Here is an 18,542-nt window from a genome sequence, read left to right on the forward strand (position 1 = left end):
GGAAGCCCTTGCCTGTTGTCATTAATTTAATGTTGAGATAAAGGAATAGCTGATGCTTCTTATTAGAGTGGCTAAAAATAAAACCAAAAAATCTCCAGAGGTAAACTTCTGGCCACACTGAACCATAAACATTTTGTCTTTCCACAAAGGCATCACTTCAGCTTGAGAGGAAAAAAAAAAAAAGGAACAAAGGCAAGAAACAGAAATAGCTAGACCTTGTTACAGAACTGCAAACAAGAAAGGAAGAATGATGAAGACAAATTAGCAAGTACACCTGTGCAATAATAACTGATTATTTTTCTGTATCTGAGGTTTTATCTTTCTTTCTTTCCAGAGATCACTAAGAGAATGGCTGTGTGTAAAGGTGTGAGGGGGGGTATGCATCTGTGTCAAGCTTTTTTCCACACACAGAAGCACACACACACGCACACACACACTTAAAATCTTTCCGCTGGCTTTAAATTTTGGTAACTCATTTAACCCAACTGGAAGAGACTCTACAATTTCTTCTTGCCTGTAACATTATAAATATTCCCAATGCTATAAAATCTATTGTAAGAATGTACATTCAGTGGGTTTATGAGGCACAGGACCTGCTAATGTGTTTTCAGGGAAGCTCACATGTGCTCGGTTCTGTCCACTGCTGGACAACGGTGGGGAATCCAGGGGCTCACGCTTGATTGCTTGAACCAAGCAGGGGTTTTTATATTCACATGGCATTTTAAAAAACTCATTACTCTGCTCTTTCTCCTCCCCTGGACCGGGGCTGTAGAACTGGCCGTAGCACTCGGAGTGAGGCAGGTCAGGCAGGCTTTCCAGGCAGGTGGAGGAGTTCTGGGGGCAAAATGGGGCCACCTCTCTGTTACGCAAACCCTTGCAAGCTCTGTTCAGATTGAGGTTGCTGGGATGATTTGCTACGATGCATTGCCAGTTATGCGGCGTGTAAAGGCAGTGCCTCGGCTTCTGGCAAGGTGACGCTTGCTGACAGAGGTCCGGTTCTGTTTTAAGGTGCACCCTGTTGGGATAGCTGAACAGCTGCTTCCTCGCTGCGCCGTTGTCGTCCATCCAGGCTCGGTTTTGCGACGTCAGGTAGTTATCAGCGATGTTTTCCGAATCAGAATCGTATTCTGTTTTGATAGGCATATCCAAGGGAAACGCTGCATCATAGAGAGGCTCTGAGGATATTAACGATCTCTGCAGTTTCAGGTGGTCTGTAGCGTAGCTCTCCACAGCGCGCTGCTGTAAGCCTGAGTAAGCCTGACAATTTTCTGCACTCCCCCAGTGGGAAGGACAAGTTGATGCTAAATTTAAGAAACTTTGGTCTCTGTTGTAGAATGATCCAGCTCTCCTGTTTGAACACGCATTCATTCGCTGGTTCATAGAACAAGAGCCTGAGTTTCTTAAAGTCCAGCTGTTGTTTGTGGTGCAGTTGTTTTGAACGCCTAAAACTGATACATTGGAGCTGAGAGATTCCTCTTGCATGAAACACTCACCGTTTGTATGAGGCTCAAACTTCACTTTTATATTGTCTTGCTCGTTTTTTACTGCTGTCCAGTTAAGATGCTTTAACTGGCCCAGGGTTTCAATGGCACTGTTATAGGAAAATCCGTCCAGGTTTCCTTTCAAACTGGCAAAACTGCTTGGTATCTTCAGTTGTTCATCTTCTTCCCTTTCAATAACAGCAGGAAAAAAAAATAAGGTCAATAAGAGGTTCCTAAATGGATCTTTTCTGCGATACAAATGGAGTGGTTTGACATTTATTATGAGCAATATTTTGTCTTTAATTTAATATCTCCTACTCTTGTTCATATAAACTTTGTATTTGTTCAAGATAGAAAAGTGTTTACACGCATCTGGGCATCACTGTGTGCACAACTACCTTTCTGTGGCACTGTTTCATTTAAATTATGACACACATCTACTCAGGCACACAGTTCACAAAGACCTCAAATACTGTGGAAGATTATGTAGGGTATATGGTAACTACCTTACACTGTCATTATTCTGTTAAAATATATATAAACAATTTTTCTTGCAAAAAAAAAAAAAAAAGTCTAGAGATAGAGTGCAAATAGCATGTTAGATGAGATGTATTTTGTCAGCAAGGAATTATTTTGACAGATGAGAACTTTCTGATCAAAGCAATTTGAGCAAGAACCATGGGGGTCCTGTATTTAAGAATGAATAATTGTCATTAGATGAAATAAAATGCCCAAGTAAGTTTCCAGAATAGTCACAGATGTTTATATTTGGCGTAGGTTTGTTTTACATGTCTAACTTAATTCATATTGCCTTTCATTTGCCAAGATGACCAGTGAATTCATTTTCAGTGACCCACAGATTAAATACTCAACATTAATGGAGTGTCCTGTCCTAGTATTTCTGTATTTGATAAAACACTTCTCTGAACTCCAGGGTCAAGAATCTGCCTGGAATTCACAAATGTGCTAATTCCCAAACACGCACAGTCCATGCTATGAATCTGCATTGTCAGAACAAGAGGTGGACATTGCAGTAAGGAACTGAGCCTAAAAAAACTGGATTGATTTTCAGAAGGCTTTTTTCTTATCTTGCTATAAAAACTTTTTCCTTGGGTATGGACTCAATGTGCAAGTATAGGAATTTCCAGTAGAGGGAGTCCATGTTATTATAAAGAGAAAATGTCCCACTGTAATAAGCATACACTGAGAACAGAGAGTATTTTCTTTCTTTTTAAGTATTTTCAGCCCTTTGCTAAATATTATTATGGAGAGCCTTGAGACGCAAGCGATACGATGAAAGTTTGCTGCAGAACTAACTCTCGGAAATAGTCTAATTGGGAAAATAGATTGGACAATATGCACGTAGTAACAAAAGCTTGGATTACAAAATCAAGAATTTTGCTGTGGATTAGAGAAACTTCTCAAAAGAATGTATGTTTCCAGGAAGACAGCATGCAATTTAACAAAAAGTAGTAGTAAGGATGAAAAAAACAGGCAGCATCTACTGCAGATGAGCAGGACAGAACTGAGCATCATCTGCGAAGCCAGCTCTTTTAACTCTTAACCCGTAGGAACTATTAAGCAAAAATGAAGGCTTTTAACCACTACATGTAAAATATAACCAAATCAACATCAAAGAGCTTGCTTAGTTACACAGAAAACAATTTAGAAGTAGAGACCTCAATACAAGAAACAGGTGCTTTTAATCTTCTCCTTAATAGAAGTTCATTCTCTTCTATGGCAAAATAGTATTTATCCCATCCCAGTAAAGGTAGAGTTCCACCACCTTCAGATGGGAGGTCCTCTGCTATTCTCCTAGATCCTGGGAGGTATGCTGCCTGCCAGGGATATCTACTGTAGAAGTCCAAAGACTTTTTTAAATTTCTTCCACCTGCAAGGCATCCAAAAGGACAAGAACAGAGAGAGCGGACAAATGTGACCACAAGGCCAGATGGTGGCTATGTAAATCTCCTGGCCCCTGCTCACACAATCCACTTTCTTATCTCTTCCCTCAGACTGGCTTGAAGAGATACCTCAACGAGGCCCACAGGAACTGGAACAGACAGTCCCATAGGGGAAGGAGGAAAAGCCATTATGAGAGGAAAGGGGAAAACCCAATGGAGAAATCCTCTTTGAATGCATGTCTGTGCATATAGCTTCCATTCCAAGGCCGAGCCTACAGCCAGATAAATGTTTCTATCTAGAAACATACAATGAATATGAGCATCCCTGTTTAGATTATGTTTAACATCCACAACTAAAAACATGAACTCAACTGCCATCCACAAAGGAAAAAGAAAAAAAAAAAAAAAAAGAAAAGAAAAAAAAAAGCTTAACATTATCAGATGTTAGGAAAAGTCAGGGCACTAAATCATCAAAGACACTCAGTTGCAAAGTAAAACAAAACCCCCAAATACATTTTTTTGTGCAAGAAAGCCAAGGCATATTAATAATAAAACAGTTTCCTTTTGAAGTATTCTGTTTTAAGATGTATGTATGCTCAATTTCAGAAGGAAAAAATACTGAAGAATGAAAACATATTATTTAGGATTATAACAACCATTTCATATGATACAAGACAAAAACAGATTTTCATCTGTTAATGAAAAAAAAAAAAAACCAACAACTTTAAAAAGTCTTTCTCATACAGCTCTTTTCTTAGGACACTACAGTTTTTTGTTTTGTTTTGTTTTTTAAATCTCACACATAAAGAATACATTCATTTTTCTAAAATATGTTTTTTTTTGTTTTGTTTCATTTTGTTTTTAGTAATGGAAAATATACTTACTTTAACATTTGCTGCTGGGCAAGGACATATTCTGAACAACCACTTCGATACAGAAGTTGAGTGTTAGCTTGAACCCAGACCCAGTGATCTTCATTTGTTTGTACTTTGACTAGAGAAATGCCATTTTCTCCATTATTCTTTGCTATATAATTTAAAAGAAAGTATATTTTAACACAAACAGTTTTAAATATCTTTTCTTACCTTATTTTATTTTATTTTATTTTATTTTATTTTATTTTATTTTATTTTATTTTATTTTATTTTATTTTATTTTATTTTATTTTATTTATTTCATTTCATTTCATTTCATTTCATTTTTTTAGCTGATGAATGCTCACAGGTTTGTTTGCTTCCCTGGAATCATCAGCAGAGGAGAGTACAGGCTAAAATATGTCACAGAACTAGGCAAACTACACAATGGATAAAATTTGAAAAACTGAATGTGGCAATTAGAAGCTCATAAACTGTAATCAAAGATTTTTCAGTATTTTTACTTCATTGTCATTTTTCCCTCTCAGCTGTATAACTATAACAATAGGAAAACTTTAATGAAAAATGGGGCTAAGACAGAGGAAAGGTTTCAAAGAAGTTAAAGTTTTCCAGCAGGTACAAAGGCTGAGTACAACTCTGGTCAAGAAGAATCTGCCCCTTGGAAAAGACTCACCATCAGAATTTTATCCATTGCACAAATCCAAAACACAGCATAGACTCTCATGGGATTGTCACATTCAAACACTGGAAAAGTATGAGTCAAAGCCGCAAGCAAATTTTGAATTTTATAGACAATATATTTTAATTTTCCTTCTGTTTTCTGATCTTTGAGGGAAGTAGCATTGGTAATATATTTTTCATTTTTCCTCAGATAAGGATAGATACAATCATTATTAAGGTTTTCATAAAATATTGCTAATTTCAATGCTGCCATTTTTAGGAAAGTGGACTTTGAATATTCTTATTTACTGTTCTTACTGTTTTTATGTGTGTAATCTTGGCATCACAGTATCATAGTATTTATGCCCAATGAAATAACAGATTGATTCAATACTGACTTTTGAGGCGGCTAATTATTAATTTTTTACAGAAGTTGTATATGAGAGAAACCCTTTCTCTCGTATATGGAAAACCTAACAGATGAAAAGAAAAAGCAAGGCTTTTTCTCCACAAATTGTATATAATCTAGAATTACTTAGCAGCAATTACTTACCTTTGAGTTGGTTTTCGGCAATCTGTAAAACATTATTGAAAGATGCACCTTCATGATGACTATTTCTTCCATATAATTCTGCTGCTTCACACAGACCTGAATTACCTTTAGAACTGGAGCTGTAGAGAACAGAAAATGTGGAAAATTCCTCATCAGTGAATGACAAAAAAGCAAAATTACAAATTATGAAAGATGTGATCTGCAAGCTGTTGACCATTAGCAAAGACTGATGGTTTAAACATATAATAACCAATGCAAAATAATTATCAATATCTTCTGCATCATATGGTTGCTCAAACTGGAATATGACTGGAATTCTGCATTCAATTAAAAGGAATAGTTATGTTTAGTAATATTCTGATTGCAATTTACTGTATCTGGAATAATAAATTTCAGCTTGAATTGAGACAGATGCTTTGTACATTTTGCTCTGCCTGTCATTCAAGGTACTTGCATCTCACTCACCAGCAATGCACTTAAGAGTTACCATGACTTCAATTTCCAATAATCATCATATGATTTTAATGGATTTCTTCCAATCTGTACTTTAAAATGCACATCAGGTTTTGTAAAGGCTACAAATCCTATAACATTTCTTTCCAAATTTTTCCCTTCATTAAGACAATGAGACTATAATTGTCTATATAAATTTGCCCACCATCCTTGGCCATCATGTTTAAGGACCAAACCAAATGAAACCCTGATGTTTCCATGTTTTTTACATAAATTGAATCATAATATAGATAAAATGAAATAGTAAATACATGAAGCACACTTAATTCCTGTCAAATCCTTGGCCATTGCCCAGTCAGTTAGTAAAATACAAGTAAAGTGCCTCTCTCCTAGGAGCTGAATTTTGGTCTTCAATTAATTTCACCTGGACCACTGAAAACCCAGCAAATGGAAATGACTTTAAAACTCTGATCCAAAGCCTACACATTCCATTATATTGGCTTTCCAGTAATTTAATTCTTGTCACAAGGATGTACGTGCTAGAACCACATTACACATCTGGATAGTAAATCCACACATACATAAGCATATTCTAACTAAAAGCCAAATTATGATACTCTGAGTCACACTGATGAGCGTTTCACTTCACAGTGATGGACCTCATTGTTATAAGGTCATATTTAACCAAATAAAGGAAAACATAATCCTAGCCCCAAACATCAACTAAAATTCAATCAGGGAAGAATAACGAAAATAAGTGTTAGGCAGGAAATGAGTCTGAACACAATCTGTCCTGATCTTCTTTGATAGCTACCATGTGATCAGCCCTAGGCCATTTAGTGCAATTGTAGACTTACGTATTCATAAGCCTTCTGTTATAAGATAAATACATAAACCAAATACATCTCATTTGACTCTCTTTGAACCCTCCCACAAGCCCACATTCAGTTTTCTAACATTTTCTTTTTCCTTTGTTGGTTACCAAAATGGCCAAGTCCAAATAATTGTGCTAGTGGAAGATATGGAAATTTGAGAATTCTCAGTACAAACATGCTCCCTTTTCTACTTCTACAACTAGTAGAATGATTTTTTTCTTTGATAACTTCTGAAGATTAGGAAGGAGAATCCAGATAAATTATTTACTTTCTAAGAAAGGATTTTAAAATGAAGAGTTATTTAGCATCATTTTTACTTTTTACTTGCTCAGTAAACATAAAGCCCATAGCATGCTTTACTACATGATACAAGATTAATTTGAAAATACTTTGTATTCACTGCTGCTGCTTCATCAGCTTTGTGTTTTGCTTTCACAAGCAGGCTTTTCATCTTCATCTCTGTCATAGAAGGGAGAAGAAGTGGTACCACTATGCAGAATAAGGACAGCTGAGGTGGTAATACTGTTCCTGATGAGGACTTCTTCCTTTGTCCAAAAAGAAACTTTAGTTTGCCTTGAAACTGCATTGTCTGTTATAAAATAAAATTAAAAAAAATAAAAAGTTATCTTAAGCATTCCATGTATAAACATTTAAAATGCTAATACTTGCTATGCCCCCTGTTGTTTAAGTAACACCAAACCCAGTTTTGAAACAGGAAGAAAGGAAAAAAAAAAAAAGAAGGAAAGAAAGAAATTTTATTATCTTCATACAGTTTAAATCATGCAATTTCAGAGGCATGGTGAGTGACAGTACCATCAACAGTAAAATGAGACATTTGAAGCTGTTGTTTTTTTTTTTTGTTTCCAGTGTGCTTAAAGCAGAAGTTCTGCATTATGTTCTGTTTGCCAAGACTGGCAGCTTATGATGGTGCAAACAGCTATTTCCTGCATGCCTCACACTGAAGCTGGAACTATATTTTTTCCAGGCTCTGTTCAGACCCATAATCTTCCTGCAAATGAGCATCTGAGACAGAGATTGCATTTTTCTATCTCTTGCTATTCCTCTCATTTTCTTTGCACATCTGTCTTTGCCATAAGAAGAAACAAGATTGGTCTTTACTAAGGAAATGGGGAAGTCATTTCTAGAAATGAGCCACCTCTAGTAAGAATTTTAAGGAGCATTTAAAAGACTTTCTAGTCATTATTATTGTTGTTATTATTATTATTATTATTATAGAACCCTTTACAAAAGTGAAAAAACAATAATTACTACTCTTGTTCCTTAAAGTGAATCCTTTGTGCATAAATGCTAATTACGTAGAACCACAGAATGGCTGAGGTTGGAAGGGACCTCTGGAGATCACCAAGTCCAACCTCCCTGCTCATCAGTCAGGGTCCCCCAGGATTGTGTCCAGACGATTTTTGAATAGCCTTCCAGAGAAGGAGACTCCACAACCTCTCTCGGCAACCTGTTCCTGTGCTCAGTCACCCTCTCAGTAAGACATTTTTCCTCATGTTCAGACAGGTCTCATGGTGAGAGGTGAGGCCTCACCAGGGCTGAGTAGAGGGGAGGATCACCTCCCCGACCTGACAGCAATGTTCTCCCAAAGGTGTCCCAGGATACCACTGGCCTTCTTGGCCACAAGGGCACACTGCTGGCTCATGGTTAACTTGTTGTCCACCAGGACCCCCAGGCCCTTCTCTGCAGAGCTACTTTCCAGCACGTCAGCCCCCTACTTCTACTGCTACATGGGGCTGTTCCTCTCCAGGTGCAGGACCCTGCGCTTGCCTTTGCAGAATTTCAAGAGCTTCCTCTCTGCCCATCTCTCCAACCTGTTGAGATCCTTCTGAGTGGCAGCACAGTCCTTCCAGATTTGTATCATCAGCAAACTTGGTGCACTCTATCCCTTCATCCAAGTCACTGATGGGTAAACTAAATGTTACTGGGGACCCAGTATTAACCCCAAGGGCCACCACTAGCTACAGGTCTCCAACTAGACTGTGCCACTCATCACAACTCTCTAAGACTTGCCATTTAGCCAGTTCTCAATCCACCTCACCATCCACTCATCCAGCCTGCACTTTTGCAGCTTGCCCATGAGGATATTGCTCATATTTGGCATTGTCAAAAGCCTTGCTGAAGCCCAGGTAGACAACACCCAATGTACTCTCCTCATTTTTCCAGCCAGTTGTCTCATCATAGAAGGCAATCAGGTTGGTTAAGCTTGAGTTACCTTTGGTGGATCCACGTTGACTCCTCCTGATAGTCAACTTCTCTTCTTCTACATGCTTAGAGATGGCCTCCAGGAGGAGCTGTTCCACCTCCTTTCCCAGGGGTTGGGGTGAGGCTGACTGGCCTGTAGTTCCCTGGGACCTCCTTCTTTCCCTTTTTGAAGACTGGGGTGACATTTGCTTTCTTCCAGCCTCAGGCACCTCTCCTGATTGCCATGACCTTTCAAAGCTGATCAAAAGTGGCCTACCGATGATGTCTGCCAGCTCCTTCAGTACTCATGAGTACATCCATCAGGGCCCATGAAGTTGTGGATATCAGGTTTGCCTAATAATGATCTCTAACCCAATCCTCATCAACCAAGGGAAAGTCTTCCTTTCTCCAGACTTTCTCCCTGGTCTCCTGGGTCCAAGATTCTTGAGGCCTGGACTTGGTAATGAAGACTGAAGCAAAGGAGGCATTCAGCATCTCTGCCTTCTCTGCATTCTCGGTCGCCAGGGTCCCTGCCCCCATTCAATAGTGGGTTCACATTTTCCCTTTTTTCCTTTTCTTATTGATGTATTTGAAGAAGCCATTCTTGTCCTTAACATCCCTAGCCAGACTTAATATCAAATGGGTCTTGGCCTTCCTCATCACATTTCTGCATACTCTGAAAATGTCCCTACATACATCCCAAAGGGCCTGTCCCTTATTCACCTCCTGTACACCTCCTTCTTTTGTTTGAGTTGAAATGGTTGAATGGTTGAATGGTCGAATGGTTGAATGGTTGAATGGTTGAAACTTAGACTTGCCGCCCTTGTTCTAGGGCCAGTGCAAATGGAGACAGATATTGTCCGAAAGAACTTAAAACAAAAGTTTATCAATTCTTTCAACTTGAAATATTACAGCCTCCTTTTCTTCCACCAATCTTTATAAGTATTAATAAATGATTTTAGGTATTTCTTCTTTGAGTACAGCAAATGAAAAGTGTATCCTATCCATGATTGTCTGCAATAAATCTATTAATGTTCCAACATTTTTTATATGAATTAATATAATCTGGTACTCATAATTGCAGTTGTCTAAGTGAAATTATACTTACAAGGAAGCCAGAAGTACTGTCCAACAAGCAGCGAACTCGACAGATGAAACAACGAGTTAAGAAGGAAGAATAATCTGTTGTCGTGCTGTCATTTTCTTGTGCTTTAAACAATTTACTGAGAATATATTCTTCTCCTATAAACAACAGTGGAGGCAATATATATCAGATCACACTAAGAAATATGATGTTCTGTACCTACTTGAAGAAACTGTTATGGAAATTGCTAAATATTGTTTTATGGAATAGTGAATATTTAACTGTGTCATGCACAGACACACCTGCACATGCTCTGCCAAAAGAAAAAAAGGTTCTACAGTGGGATTCAGGTGAGTTTCTTTAGAAGCTTTGAATTCTGTATTTCGTGAGGTTTTATGGTTTTTAAGGATGCAAAGTAGGGTAACAGATGCTACTATTTTTGAGATCAGAGATTGGAGACAGTACATTAGGAAAAGGAACAAAATCAGGAAAAATGCTAATGCAAGAAAAAGAATGAGCAATGGCTAATTAGCTAACATTCAGCTGTTGCCTCTTCAATTTTTAATGAAGTATTTGCCAGTTTTGGACTACAGGTGCATAGCTTTTGAAACACTTATTTCCCAAAAGACACACACAAGTATTTGCACAAAAGTATGAACTCAGGAATTGAAATTCTTCACTGTATATACTTAGGACAAAAAATCTAAATGTTTATAACTTTTTATAGCTTGAAATCTTCATGTACATTGTTTCATTTGTTTTCTGCATATTTTCTATAACATTCTGCGAAGTTCTTGTGATGTCCGTAAGACTCTTGCAAAGCAAACATTCTACCAAACTTTGGAAATCTACCAAAGTTACATGACTCTGTTCCTAACAACTTCATAAAGGCTGCTGAAGGACTTATTGGAAGTTTCTCCCCATTCCCCACCTACCACCCCTCTTGAAAACAGATTATTTCATTTTCTGCTCATAAAATGCATACATTTTGCTGGGATCAATTCTGTATAAAGTTAACAATTTCGACCCCATTGTATTTTTTGTAGTAGTGATTTCAGCTTTAGCTGAAATCCTCAGGTAGGACACACCTTGAGCATACATGTCCTCTTCCCATCCTAGGGAAATACGGCCTCAGAGGAAAAAATGTATTCCTAAACCTACATGTTCTTCTGAAGACTCCTATCCACATAACTTTACGTGGGAAAACGTGGCAGAAAATTATGTCACCACTGTGGAACTGCACAGAAAAATTTTGCGTTTTTTTCCCTCATGAATGAGATAAAATACTAATGTCTTGATCAGTGTGAAGAAAAGATTAGTAAAGATTGGTAGGATGAAAACTGATGTTGTTCATTCTGCGCGGATAAGAATATCCGTTAGTATATTAGTCAGAGAAAAATAAAAGAAACATCAATATTCTAACCTCAATAGCACACACTACCTTATAAATATCCCAGATCAGGAAGAAACATCATCTATGAAACATTAATATAATAAATGGCCAGAATTTAGCTTTCCAGTGAAGAATCTGACTTGAAGAACAAACATGGTTGTAGGTAGAGGGCTATTCTAATTCTGCAGTGATGCCTACTTTTCTAAACAGTATATAATCCTACCTGTTTCTGTCTGCGTTTGCTGTCCAGACAACATCTGGGGAGGATTCATGGCCCAGTGCAGTTGTCTACAGAAATCCTGACGATCATCCACATGAATGTAATCATATATGTTTTGGTGCATTACATCGGTCTGAAAAAATGATAACAAACAATGTTTAATCTGTAGTCTTAGCAGGGCAGGCTCTTATATTGAGAACTATAGAATCACAGAACGGTTTGGGTTGGAAGGGACCTTAAGACCATACAGTTCCAACCCCCCTGCCATGGGCAGGGACACCTCCCACCAGACCAGGTTGCCCAAAGTCCCATCCAACTTGGTCTTGAACACCTCCAGGGATAGGGCACCTGCAGCATCTCTGGGCAACCTGTCCCAGTGCCTCACCACCCTCTGAGTAAAGAATTTGGGATGACACTTTCTTTAAAATAATGACTGGTGTAGGATACCTTCAGAGCACAGACTGACTGAGAAAAGCCCCTGTTTCTCAAACCAGCTTTTTGACTTAATATCCTAAGTGAATATTTTTGTTAACTCTTTTAAACACATTGCAAATGTGAGCCATACAAGTCCAATTGGCAGACAGTTGCTGGTAGCATCCCTCAGGGACTGATCCTGGGCCCAGCATTGTGTAATTTCTTGACAAATGGATGATGGTGTAGAGTGCACTCTCAAAAGGTTTGCAGAGGAAAGCAATTGGAGAGAGTTGGACTGCTATTTAGAGAGACCTCGACAAGCTGTAAAAAGGGCTGATAGGAACCTCAGGAAGTTCATCAGAGGCAAAATCCTCTCTAATTTTGGGCTCTCCAGGAAAAGAAAGATATTAACATACTAAAGTGAGTCCAGGAGAGCAGCACCAAGGGCTGGAACACATGACATTATCAGGTGAGGAGAGAAGAATGGGGTTTGTTCAGCCTTAAGAAGAGAAAGCTTCAGAAAGAGCTTACTGCTGTCTATATCTACCAAATTAGAGGTTGTAGAAGAGATAAAGCCAGACTTCTTTCAGACAAACAGTATGGAAGGACAAGAAGCAGCAGGCACAAGTTGTAAACTTGGAAACTGGGGCTTGATACAACTGAAAAAAAAAATACAGTCAGGGTGGTAAAACACTGGAACAGCTCTTCCAGGAGTTGTAGAATCTCAGAACTTAACTAGATGAATATATGAGCAACTTGCTCTGAGCAGGAGGTTGGACTATATGACCTCCAGAGGTCCCTTCCAACTACATGGTTATGTTATTTTGTGACTTTATAATATATTTACTCTATGCAGGACACTGGTCTAGAATAGCAGCACCTTGTACTAAAATTGATAAAAACAAACAAACAAACAAACAAACAGACACATCTTAATTTTATAGTAGATCATGTTTCTGTTAAAAAAAAAAAAAAAAGTGCAAAAGGAAACTCTCTTGCAACAATACAAGGAATTCATCTTCATCCGTCATATCACAATAAATAAATAAATAAAGTCTAAAATGGCATAGTAAAATAATTTCAGTAATAATGCACGTCCAATCAGCAGTAGAAGAATAGGGCAAAACAACATGCTGATTTGCATTTTAGAAAGCCATTTAGCAGGAAGGACTGCAAGAAAGTCATTAGAAAGTCAGTGTAATATAAAGCAGTCTAAATATTTACTAATATATTTACCTGATGAAACCCTAGGTAGTCCACAATTGTTGATGATGCATAAAATATCATTCCATCTGCACTCACCACCAATGCAAAACCATTCAGTGACTAAAAAAGGGGAAATAAAGTTAATAAAATGATCATCAGAAAGTGAAGAGCAAAATGGGTATGAAATATAATAAATTTAAGAATATTCAAGTCTGGTCTCCTCTAGATTTCAAATATGAGTTTACAGTCTTTGGAGTTATAGAATATATAGAATATCACCTATAGAATATTACCTTTTAAATACCAAAGAGAAAGAACAAATAAATACAGCATAAATATAGCTTTTTTTATTATTTTTATTTTTAATTCAGAGTAACATTTCTGTGATTTAGTTGATAGAAATATTTTCAACTTCATGTGTTTTGTCTGAAATGCATGGCCAGACCAGATTGTGCCAAAGGTCCAGCCATTCCCAGCATCCTGTCTCCAGTAGTGAATCTCCAGGGAAGAGTGCACGAACAAGACAAGCATGTGCTGTTATTTTCCTAGAACAGTCTTCCCACCACCCACAACTCAAGTGTTTCCCTTGTCTTCAATATTTTTTTTTAATAACCCTTTTAATATCCCCTTCATAGCCCTAACTATTTTAATAAACCTCGACAATTGCATTTTGAAACCATATTAAAGTTTTTAATATCCCCAAGCTGTTGCACCACCGGTCCACAGATTAGTTTCAGGTAGAAGAACCTGAAAGTTAATAACTACTTCTTTTTGTTTCTTTGAGCCTGCTGCTTACTACTGTTGTTTGACACCATCTAGCTGTCTTATAGGAAGGGGCAGTGAACAATTCTTTCCCTTTCACCTTTTTCTGTGTGGAGTAGATATGAAAAAATCACTCTGCAAAGACATTGGACACCACGTTTTTCTGGAAGCTGATAAAGATTTTGCATACATTTAGTAAAATAAGGGACTTTGATCATAAGTTTAACAGATATGTGTTATATGTTGATTCACATTTTTGAGCTTTTATCATGTGTGATACCAGTTTTCAGTGTTCTATCTGAATTGCCATTCAGGTAAATAGAATCCAATTTGGGGTCTTTGGGGTTATAAACCTATAAATATCATCTTTAAGATACAAAAGACAAAGAACAAATAAATACAGAATAAAAATAGCCTTTTTTTTTTTTAATTCATAGTAAAATTGCTGTGATTTAGATGGTAGAATTGTTTTGAATTTCATGTGTGTTTTTCCTGAAACATCTCATTTTAAATGTCTCATTATATGACAAGCAATGTTCTAATCAAGTGTGTCTTGTACTACAATTGTAACCTAATAAGATACTTACTGAATACATTGCTATTCCTAATATGAATATATGGAAGCATCAAAATGTTTGGTTCCTTACAAACATTCTTGTAGTTTCCAATACCATTGCAGAAAGCCCTCTTTTTCCTAACACGAAATACTGAATAACAATCTGGAACATGCTTACTAAAAAAGTTAGGGCAGCTAATTACAAGGTAACTACAATGTTATGTTATGATATCATTATCTATTTTAAATTTAAATTGGCATTAATTCACATAATTAAAATTTAATAACAACCATCTACTACTTTTTTGCTGCTTTTAATTTAAAACATTCCATTCCAGGACAATTGCTTTGAATTTCTGTGCATTGAAACACACAGATAATATAATAATCTCCAACAAGAAAATGAAATACATGTGCTCTTGTAGTTATGGCTTTAAAATTGGATGTTTGTTTTGAAGTAAGGTAGTTTTCTTAAGCTTCTATAAAAACACATACATAGCAAAATTGCATAAATACAATTAATATAAAAATTATTCAATAAATATTTCATTAATAAAGACCAATGTTTAGTTGAAAAAAAGCTGAATTCATTCTCACAGACTCAGTGGCGCAAAAAAGTAATGAGAAAAATCTAAAATTAAAGGTAAGGATTAAATCAGATACGTGACACGAACATTACCATCCATCACACTGCACGCAGCCTGACTAATTTTGCCTCTCCTCCCTTGATAAAGATTCAGTGACATGTCTTGACTCCATCAGGCTCGCATTCCAAGGTAGTTTAGATGATCCTTTCACATGATGGTTTTGAGGTCTTTTGAGATTATAGTTCAAACAGATGCTGAAGAAGCACTGCTCTATCATAATTATCCTTACTTCACCTTTCCCTGAATTTACAGTTGCCGCGACGTGTATATTAATCCTGAAGCACAATGGGGGCAGATTTTCTATTGCTCAGTAACCAGATACACTGACATGTTTTTTGAGAGCTTGGTTCTCTTTTTGGTTCCTAAATAAGGACCAGATTTCCAAGACTGCTTAAAGCCTGTTCCCACTGTGACAATGGTGGGCAGAATTTCAAGAGTTCAGCATACAATAGGCCGACCTCCTCAGAAGATTTGGCTCCGGTCATAAATGTGGAGCACCTTTGGAAACTTGGCCCAGTGGGGCCACATGTGGCCAGGAGTTCTGGGTCTTGAAGAAGCTGTGAAATGGTGACTGCAAAAAATCCAGTAGTGAGACTGCAAAGGCTTACCTAGGTTTGGAAAGAGCAGTAACAGCAGCTGTTTTGATCAAATCAATACCGACCATGAGTCAGCTGTAAGAACAGCCAAGGGCAAGCCATGCTTATCTCCAGATCAGCTCCATCAATACCAATCCTTTTCAGGATAAGCGTTATCTCTGGCTAGGTTGGATTAGTGTTGTTTACAAGTTATCCATGTCTACTATTGGACCACAAGCTCTTGCTGGGTTGGAGCTATTTTCTGCTATTAAAAAATAAAAAAATATAAAAAAAAAATGCCCAAATTCATTCCAGTACCTCACCCAACAGAAGACAAGGTGCCAGAATTTCTACATCTTCACATCTGTGCCTTTCACTGCACTGAGAGGAGCCTCCGAAGACGGTATCTGTCATATCCATTTCCAATATCAAGTGGAGACAAGAAAGCATTTTTGGCATCTTGTCTCTTTGAGCTCATCTTCACAGCAATGAAACCATCAGTGATGTGATGTTAGGAGTTTTATTACAATTTGAACATCTGGCAGGCCTTTTAATTTGGGCAGACTAAAAAATTTCCACAAAGATAACCATAGGACAGTCAAGGGAGCTCCTTTGTGTGGATGCCTGTGGCTGTTACTGTGCACTTTCTAAAAGATCTCCAGTTCAATCCATAGAGCCAGGGCATCTAGAAATTATGAACATGTACAATATATAGATATATAGCCTAAGAGATCAGTCTCTTCTTTAAAAAGTAAAACTTGTTACCCCTCAGTGAGATGAAGGTTCTCCTTTGCATAAGTTTTTCTTACAAGGAGCCCAAGTTGGGCTGGACAAGGTGCAGTGGTTTGTAAAAATGGGACGGAGAATTGGGATCATGCTTATTTCTAAGGGTTCACAGCAGTGGACTGGCAACTACGTCTCTGAGGTTGGAGGAGGTACTAAGGAAAGGTGGGAAGGAGCAAAAGTAAAGAAGTGGAAGCGAAGTTCAAGGAGCCACATGTTGAAGCTAAACCACAAACAAGTATGGATTCGAGGAAGGTATGTAAATGAAGAGAATTACAAAGTTTCCCTTCTTTGTTTTTGTTTTGTTCCCAAAATGCTGATGTCCTTTTCTGAGTTAAGATCTCTTAACTACGCATCGCCTGGTTTTCATGACCCCAAACATAGACATCAGATGCTCTGCCTCGCAGGCAGGAAAAGCAAAACCCACTGTGGTGCAACAACAACTTTTATGGAGCCGCATGAAGCCATTGAGGATTAACACAAATTCCATGTGTCTAAATCTCGTTTTAGCTGAGAAACCTGCTGCTTCAACCACACTGAAAAGAGACAAGCTGGACATGGAGTAGAACTTCTTATCCACTGAGCCGTACCCATGACTGCTAATTTTTTTCTCTTTTCTCAGAATTACCTTGAAGTGCTGTTCGGTGTGAAGTCTGACATCTGTAGCACAGACAAATTGGAACAGAACCAAGAGCTGGGCTGAGATTTATACTTTTCTTACCTAGTGACCACAGCTGGGGAAAAGGTGGAGAGCATTTGCTAGCACAGGTCTGGTACCCCAGACATGGGTAGTACTGATAGCAAATTAGTAGGAAAAGACCTCTTTTGACCTCTCAAATAAATATCTCAGGTGTCATACAAAACCTCATGTCCAAGCCCTTTAAAGGAACACCACATGATGATTTTGCATTATTCTGGCCAGAATGCTGATAATTTGTTACACCTAATGGAAGAGAGAGGCAGCTTCAATCCATGAGAAAGAACAAAAACTATTCACAGCTTTATGGGTATAAATTATAAGGTCTCATATTTAGCAGGACAACAACGCATGTGGCGTATGATTTTTAACATTTTCAGTTTCTGAACTAAAAATTCCAGGCCTCAGTGACAGCTTTCTCTCATTTCTAGTGCATGGGAGACTGCACTGGGGTGCTGTATCAGAAGTGCAGCAAGAATCTTCGTGGATTATCAATAACCTGGGAGGAGGAAAAGGGACAGAAAGAGGACATGGACCAGCCTCACACCAGTGCAGCTCATGCTGCCTGTTGCACAATGACCTGGCCAGATAGCCAGAAGCCTCCTAAAGCTCTGCAAAGGGCGTGTGCCTGCCCAAAACACAGGAAGGTCAAGAGCAGCTCTTCTCAGTTTATTCCTTTGAGCAGAAATAATGGAAAGCGTAAAATAGGGCTCGTGGATTTAGGGGAGGAAATAACCTAACTCCGTAGCTCAACACCAACATTTTTTCCATGATGTGTTTTAATCAACAAAGTCCACTCACATCCTACTACAATTTTTAGCCATTTGCATGTACTTCCACGCACACCCATGCGCACAGGGATGCACCCACGCACACAAACACAGGCACACAGACGTTAGCGTGGACACTGAAACCAACTAACTTCTAATCTGCAAAAATACATGGTTGTAAATTGCCATTTGGTAAACCATATGGATTCAATGACAGATGGAATTTCTAATCCAGGATAATAGCTGAAAGATGTGAGACAGACTTAAATATGTATTGTGAACATTTGTTTGTTTGTATTTGGCTTTTTAAAAAACACTTACATGGGTTTTTTACATTGTACTTAAAAAATGAAATCACTCTTTTCTTTTTTTTTTTTCCACATGGAAAAAAAAAAAGAGCTTGGCACCAGACAGGGGCCTGTGTTCTTTTGA

At 37.9% G+C, this 18,542-nt stretch overlaps 1 protein-coding gene across 1 annotated transcript in view; it reads right to left on the minus strand.

The window, feature by feature from the left end:
- Window positions 1-549: 549 nt before the first annotated feature.
- The window catches only part of AHRR (aryl hydrocarbon receptor repressor), a gene marked incomplete at its 3' end in the record, with an annotated part of 86,575 nt that continues 68,582 nt past the window's right edge, over window positions 550-18,542 (minus strand). The window contains exons 5-11 of the mRNA XM_082755446.1: window positions 13,351-13,440; window positions 11,704-11,833; window positions 10,112-10,245; window positions 7,191-7,390; window positions 5,474-5,592; window positions 4,270-4,411; window positions 550-1,669 (exon numbers count right to left, since the gene is read on the minus strand). Coding sequence (XP_082611572.1) covers window positions 550-1,669; window positions 4,270-4,411; window positions 5,474-5,592; window positions 7,191-7,390; window positions 10,112-10,245; window positions 11,704-11,833; window positions 13,351-13,440 — 1,935 coding nt within the window. The remainder of the gene's footprint in view (window positions 1,670-4,269; window positions 4,412-5,473; window positions 5,593-7,190; window positions 7,391-10,111; window positions 10,246-11,703; window positions 11,834-13,350; window positions 13,441-18,542) is intronic.

Source organism: Aythya marila (assembly GCF_965140915.1).
Source record: "Aythya marila genome assembly, chromosome: 2".
NCBI lineage: Eukaryota > Metazoa > Chordata > Aves > Anseriformes > Anatidae > Aythya > Aythya marila.